Source organism: Myotis myotis, unplaced genomic scaffold, assembly GCF_014108235.1.
Source record: "Myotis myotis isolate mMyoMyo1 unplaced genomic scaffold, mMyoMyo1.p scaffold_m19_p_6, whole genome shotgun sequence".
In the NCBI taxonomy this organism is placed as follows: Eukaryota; Metazoa; Chordata; class Mammalia; order Chiroptera; family Vespertilionidae; genus Myotis; species Myotis myotis.
Window position 1 is genome coordinate 89,537,869 of NW_023416368.1, and position 6,885 is coordinate 89,544,753.

The following is a 6,885-nucleotide window of genomic DNA, read 5'->3' on the forward strand; positions in this document are numbered from 1 at the left end:
GTGCACGCCCCGACCTGCGGGCAAGTGGGACCCAGGCCTGTGGAGAATGACAGGGCAGGACGGGTGCTCAAGCCCATGTGGCGGGACCCCCTCCTGCTACAAAGAGAGCAGGTGTCCACGAGGGCGGGCGAGGGGTGGAGTGGGATCCCCCCCTTTCTCATGCAGGAGGGGCTCAAAACTGCCAACTGGCTCCTGTCCTCCAGTCTAGCTCTTTGCACAGACACCCACTCCCCAGCATTTTCGGGTGTTGACCCTACGCCCCGGCAAAGAGTTAGAGATGCCTGAACGTCTCTCCTGGGGTGGCCTGGCTTCTGCAGATCCGGACTCGGAGGCTTGGGACCGGAGGGGACACTGCCGCTGGGAGAGGGGTCTGGGTCGCCAATAGAAGTGCTCCTTCCCCACGAGGCTGCGGCCGCCCCATCCCCGCCCACAGCACTCGCCACACAAAAACACTTCAGGAAGGTTTAATGCCACAGAGAAGTCCGACACCCACGAGCCTGGAGGCCTGCGCAAGCCGGGAGCCAGCCGTTTGCTGACACCCTTCTCTCTGCTGTCCTGAATGCCTGAGATTCCCTTCGGCTCCGGAAAGGACAAGAGGAAGTGGGAAAGGGTGGGAGGAGGGTGGGTCTCTCCAGGGCATTCTTCCTGCTTCAGGATCGTGACTCACGACTCAAGCAGCAGACCCAGCAGGCCCCGGTCCTCGGGTTGTGCAAGGAGCGGAGGGAGGCTCCTGGGACGAGGTGGGCAGGAGGAGTCATGGGCAGCAGCTAGAAGGGAGGCCTGCCTTCCCCCTCCCACTCCTTCTCACCAGCCTCCAGCCCCTGCCTGGTACGCCCGCCTCAGTGCTGGCATTCAATGGGGTCCAGACGCCCTGCCCACCATCACTTCGGGCCTTTCTTAAGTATGACGTTGTCATACTCGGTTTCCCGGGGCAGGCTGGAGGCAGCGAAGACCTGCCCCACTGGGTAGTTGTGCTGGGGGTCGCTGGGGTCTCCGTCGGCTGTGGCCTGCCTCCTCCAGGCCTCGCCCCGGGGTTCCTGTGGGCTGTCGTACAGGGACAGGACCGCCACGCCCTCGGGCTCATCATATATGTGGTCGGATCGTGAAGGCGGGTGCTCCTCGATGCTGTCATACAGAGGGTCAGCCCGGGGCTGGGGAGGGACCACCAGGATGCCCCTCAAGCTCTTGCCCAGGTTACGGGCCACGGCATCGAAGGGCACTGCGTATTCCCCCTCCGGGCGCGGCCGGGAGGCGGGTGCAGGGGCGCCGGGTGAAGGTGGTGGCAGTGAGTCGTGGGGCCGGGCGTACGGGCTCTCAGGCCGGGGCAGCACCGCTGGGGCCGGGGCCGGGGCTGGGGCTGGGGCTGGGGCTGCGGCTGGGGCTGGCTGGGTTTGCGGCCCAGGCGGGGGCACACTCTTCTGGGCGGAGATGGCCTCTTCCAGGGCCAAAAAGATCTCATTGCCCTGCCGGGTTTCGAACTCAAAGTTGCCCTCTCCAGAGACGCACCGCCGCCCTGCCTCGAAGGAAAAGGTTACCTGGGTGGCGGGGGGAGGGGAGACGATTGGCTAGGTCAGGGCTGCTTCCCCTGGACCGAGCTCCGAGACTCCAACCCATCACGTCCAGCCTACCCAGCTGTTTCTGCTCCCTTCCTCCGTGTTTCTCCTTCAGACAGAGCCCTCTCTCTCCTCTCCCTTCATCCTCCCTCCTCCATCCACGTGTGGAGCTGGGCACATGCTCCACCTCAGTAACGCCTGCCCCTCGGACTGCTCCCTCTCCGGCCTCCTTTCCTGCCCCGCCACCCCCCACCTGCTCTCTCCCCTTCCCACATCTATGCCTCTTCTTCGCTTTCACTCCGCCTCCTCTGGCTCCCTTCGTCTCCTCCTTCGGGCCTTTCTCCCCTTTCCCTCCTCCTCCCACAGGTCCTCACAGGGCCCCTGGCGTCTCCCTGACCGTCTCCCCCACCCTCACCCTTCCCCTCCACACCTGCTGCAGCCCCCCACGCCTCCCCCCACCCCTGCCGCTCACCTTGTCGCGCCCAAAGCGCCGCAGGAACCTGTAGGGCCAGTCGTACAAAAGGGCCCGCGGCTCAGGGCCCCCCCACAGCTCCAGGGCACCCTTTCCAATCCGGAGGGTGTAGGTCCCCCGGAGCCGGCACCTCTCACTGGCCTCCGTGGGTCTCATGGTCACAGCAAACTCCTTGCAGGAGGCCCCTGGGGAGGAGGGGAGAGAAGTGTTAAAGGGGGGCACTGCCGGCCTCAGCCTGCCCGGCTCTCAGGGAGCAACCAGCGGTCATAGAAGAGTGCCATTCCCTCCCCATGACCTGCTCTGTGCCAGGTCACACTCCCCCAAATGCCAGGTACCGCCCCCGACCCCAGCAGGCACCCTGCCCCAGCCACATGCACCCCAACCTCGTGCCCACATCCTTCCGACCTGTTGCCAGAGCCACAGCCTTGTCTTTTCTGTCTCATCTCTCTCCCCCCGACCCAGCCGCCCCCATCCCTACTGTCTCAGCTGCAGGTGCACCTGGCCCTGCCCTCCCCGCTCTCAGCCTCCTCACCCACTGCCCATGCCACCGTGCCCTCTGCGGGGTGGAGACGGGATGCCCTGTATCCTGCTCCTCCCGCCCACACCCCCCACCCAGAGGACCCGACAGATCGCAAGAGGGGGAGGGGTGCCTTGTCAGCAGAAGCCTCCCACAGGACACCTTCAAGCCACAGAAAGAAAGCCTTTCTTGTTTTCCAGAGCTTGCTCAGGTCCTAACGACAGAGGGTTCTAGAGCAGCACCTTCCGTGGACCCCTCAGCCCTGCCCTCTCCCACCTGCAGGGCCTGGGCAAGCGGGAGGGAACCCGCGGGGAAGGGCTGGCAGTCTAGGCAGCCAGGCTCCTCCACCTTGGCCAGGCCCGGAAGCGATGCGGAGAGGCCGATAAGGGGGCTGGCCGGGCTGGGGACAACCACAAGCAGGAAGACGCGCCTGCTGGCCCACACCTCCTCCCACCACGCCCTGGGAGGGCGGGCAGCCCCCTCACCTGTGGTCGTGCTGCTGTACAGCTCATTCTCCTCCATGCAGGGCCCGCTGCCCTTCCCCTCCGGCCCCGGCAGCTCCTTCCGCTGGCCCTGGGGAACAGGCCAGTCTCACCATGTCACCAAGCCCAAGCCCCACCTCTGGCCCAGGGTTTCTTTCAGGAGACGCTCAGCCTGCTGCCCCGTCTGCATTCTGGATTGGGGTCACCCCACCAAGGCCCTGCCCCCAACATCCCGGCCTTGGCTCTTACACCTCCTGCCCCCCCCGCCTGGCCCCTTCTGCACCCCTGGACAGCTCACCGGGAAGGCTAGGAGGCAGATGGCCTGCATCCAGTTGCTACGCTCGGCAGTGGGGGCCGCCAGCAGGTACAGGCGCTCCTTGGTCTCCAGGAAGAAGGTGCTGGTGTCCCTGGGGCCGCTGGCCTCCCCGCTGGCCTCCGCCACCCGCAGACAGTCACTGAGGCGGATCACCCTCCGGGCAGCCTCTCCCCGGCGCGGCTTCTCCGGGCCCTCCTGGAGCTCCAGCCGGGCCAGGGCGCAGCCCGACTGTCCGTACAGCACAGCCCCGAACCGGCGCCATTTCTGAGCCCAGATGCATGGCAGGGAGGTGCCGAGATGGAGCCAACCAGAGATGGAGAGATGGTGACCAAAGGGGAGTGGAGGATCTATGGGAAGGGGTTGGGGCAGCAACTTGGGGCCCAGGAGACCCCAGGAAGCAAGCCGGGGCCTGAGGAATTAGAAAGCATTGGAGCTGGAGATCCACACAAGCCGCCAGGAAGACGCCGGAGATGACAGCAGAGAGAGCCGGAGGCAGGAAAAGCACAGTGAAGGTGGACTTCGAGGCGGCCAGGCGGGCCGACCCAGGAGATCCACATGGGAGAGGGGAAAGCTGGTGAGTCGCCGGTGCCCAGGAGGGAGGAGGACAGCGCCAGGGCCAGACTGCAGACCAGCATCTCGCTCTGTAGAAGGCCTTCGCTCCAGGAACGTCAGGCGACCCTCCGAATCTTCCCACCTCATCTCTTGCCAGGATGGACAGAAAGGGAGGGCAGGAGAGAGAGAGAAGGGGAAGGAGGGAAGAGGAGAGGAGAGGAGAGGAGAGGAGAGGAGAGGAGAGGAGAGGAGAGGAGAGGAGAGGAGAGGAGAGGAGAGGAGAGGAGAGGAGAGGAGAGGAGAGGAGAGGAGAGGAGGGGAGAGGAGAAGAGGGGAGAGGAGAAGAGGGGAGAGGAGGGGAGAAGAGGGGAGAGGAGGGGAGAGGAGAGCCCTGTGTGGATCAGCTGAGGGAAGAGGACTTCCTCATTTAAGGAGGCCAAAGAAGAAGAAGGAGGTTGCACACACTGGGGCTCCGCTCAAGCTTAGCACCAGCCAAACCTACCCCAGTGGGGCAGAGAAGAAGGAACCACCACAGCAATCCTGCCTTATCCTCTCCGCTGTTTCTTCCATTGCCTTCCAAGGTGTCCCCGTGAGAAGCCACCACAGACAGAGCAAGAGAGGCAAGAGAGGGAGCTAGAGCCTTCCTTTACCCGCCACCCGCCCCCCCTCCGCCACCCCGCCCGGGAAGCAGCATCAGCAAAGAGCACAGTTTGGGGCCTGCTTGGGGAGGCCAGGCGAGCAGCTGCTAAGGAAGGAGCCCTCCCAAGCCAAGCTCTGGGTCTAACGTGGTGGATGGTACAGTCCCCCCAACCCTGAAAGGGTTTGGGGACCTTGGGCGCACCCCTCTCCTCCCCAGGAAATTCTGGCAGCCCCCAGCCCAGCCCACCTCCTCCTCCTACCTTTCCAAAGGTCTGCTGCTGCTGAAGGTACAGGAAGCCCTGCTTCACCGCCACGTCTTCCATCCTCCCACCATGGCGGGCCCTGCCCTGCAGCTCGCTCCTTCCACTCCCGCCCTCTTTCTCTCCTCTCTGCCCTGTGTGTTCCCCCTTCTCTCAAGTTCATTTCCTCTCTGCCTAGAGTTCTCTGCACTATTCTAGTCTGCTTGATGACGACAGGCTGATAAGCCCTGTGGTTTCTTGCTCTGTGTGTGTGTGTTTTTTCTTTTTGATGAGTGAGTTTCACACTCAAGCTTCCTGCATTTTCAGTCAGTGAGAGATAATTTCCACACAGCCCAATTCCAGCTCTCCGGGGAGCAACCACTCGGGTCCAAAAGCTGGTGTGGAAAAGTCACCACCGGAGAGTGGCTGACCCCGGGGAACAAAGAGACCCAGAAACCAACTCGGACAGTAAAGCCAATAGCAAAGGCCCCACACTCAAACTGGGTTCCGCATGGCAGGCTGGAAGAGAGCCTAGAAATCAACCAGCCCAACCCTAGTTTAAAAATGAGAGCCCTGGCCGGGTTGGCTCATGGATAGAGTCATCCGCCCTACCGACTAAAGGGTCCCGGGTTCAATTCCAGCCAAGGGCAGGTGCGGGGTTGCAGGCTCGATCTCCAGTAGGGGGTGTGCAGGAGGCAGCCAATCAATGATTCTCTCTCATCATTGATATTTCTCTCTCTCTCTCCCTCTCCCTTCTTCTCTGAAATCAATAAAAATATTTTTAAATAAATAAATAAAAATGAGGAGACAGGTTCAGGAAGGTCGGGGGGACATGTTCAAGGCCACCAAACCAGAACCCAAGCCTCTCGACTCCGTGAGAGCTGAGTCACACACACCACCAGCCCACCAGGCACTTGACAGCTCATCACTTTCACACGCACTCTTCCTCTCCACAGGAGCACTCCCTGCCCCCGAGGACAACACACCCTTACATCGCCTCCTTGGGGTTCCAGACATATGCACATCCCCAAGCACACTGCGCTCCCAGGGCACATCTAAACTGGTGGCCTTACCATCTCTCCCGACTTTGTGAGCATTATGAGGACACTGAGTTTCATCTAGAGATTATCTTTTGAAGTTACAATAGCAATCTCTTATATGTTTTTAAAAAATAATTTACTTCACAGTTGCCAAAATTCCCAGACACACACTGTTACCTGCCACACTGCCTAGCTCTGGAGGAAGGAAGGGCAAGTATGAACACACCCGCTTGCAACTCTGCTCCTGAGGTCACGGGGCTGATGGGGGCAGAGGAGGAAGTTCTGGGGCTTCTGACCTTTAATTCAACGGTCCCTTTCCTGCTGTCCCCTACGTGGCATCGACTCCATGCAAGAAGGGAGGTACATTTTTTAGGGAAATCTAAGGTTCCCAGAGTATTTTTAACTCAGAGCCAGAAGGTTTTAAGAAGCAATCGGATGGAGGCATGATGCAGAAATGTTGGGGGAATGGGAGAATTAGCCCAGCATTCTTGGGGGAACCCCATAATGGGGGCTCTGTAACTGGGCCATTTCCTCTACCACCTGCGGTTCAATTGCCTTGGGAAGGAGAGCAGAGCAGTGCACACCCCAGGCCTTCTGCTTACACGCAGGGTGCTTTATCAAAACAGTGTTAGCCCTGGCCCGTGGATACAGTGTCAGTGGACAGAGCATCAGCCCATGGACTAAAGGGTCCCGGGTTCGATTTCCATCAAGGGCACATACCTTGGTTGCAGGCTCGATCCCCAGCCCCAGTTCAGGGCTCATGCAGGAAGCAACCAATCGATGTGTCTCTCTCACATCCATATTTCTCTCTCTGTCTCTCCCCCTCCTCTCCATTCTTTCTAAAAGTCAATGGAAAAATATCCTCAGGTAAGGATTAAAAATAAATAAATAAAACAGCTTTAAAATTGGCTGTTATGAGCTCTTGGAGGAGAGGTATGAGTCACATAAAGCTCATATGGCACTCAGGCCTGCTGCCTGGGTTCCAACAGGTTGACCCAGAGACCTTGGTCAGAGGAGAACCAAGGATGCTGGTGTGGGGAAAGGTCCTGGGGACGTCTCTCCAGTCCCTAAGGAG

The 6,885-nt window shown here is 60.6% G+C and overlaps 1 protein-coding gene across 2 annotated transcripts; it reads right to left on the reverse strand.

Moving 5' to 3' along the window:
* Nucleotides 1-448: 448 nt before the first annotated feature.
* On the reverse strand, nucleotides 449-5,279 carry DOK2 (docking protein 2). 2 transcript variants are annotated; one of them, XM_036314741.1, is made up of 5 exons: nucleotides 4,792-5,279; nucleotides 3,323-3,604; nucleotides 3,028-3,115; nucleotides 2,026-2,210; nucleotides 449-1,535 (listed from the first exon to the last, which is right to left on the reverse strand). In XM_036314741.1, the coding sequence occupies exons 1-5, from the start codon at nucleotides 4,852-4,854 to the stop codon at nucleotides 882-884; spliced, it is 1,272 nt and encodes a 423-aa protein (XP_036170634.1). In that variant the 5' UTR covers nucleotides 4,855-5,279; the 3' UTR covers nucleotides 449-881. The 2 variants fall into 2 exon arrangements, with proteins under 2 accessions (XP_036170634.1, XP_036170635.1); XM_036314742.1 differs by lacking the exons at nucleotides 3,028-3,115; nucleotides 4,792-5,279 and having other exon boundaries at nucleotides 3,323-3,455.
* Between the last annotated feature and the right edge of the window lie 1,606 nt (nucleotides 5,280-6,885).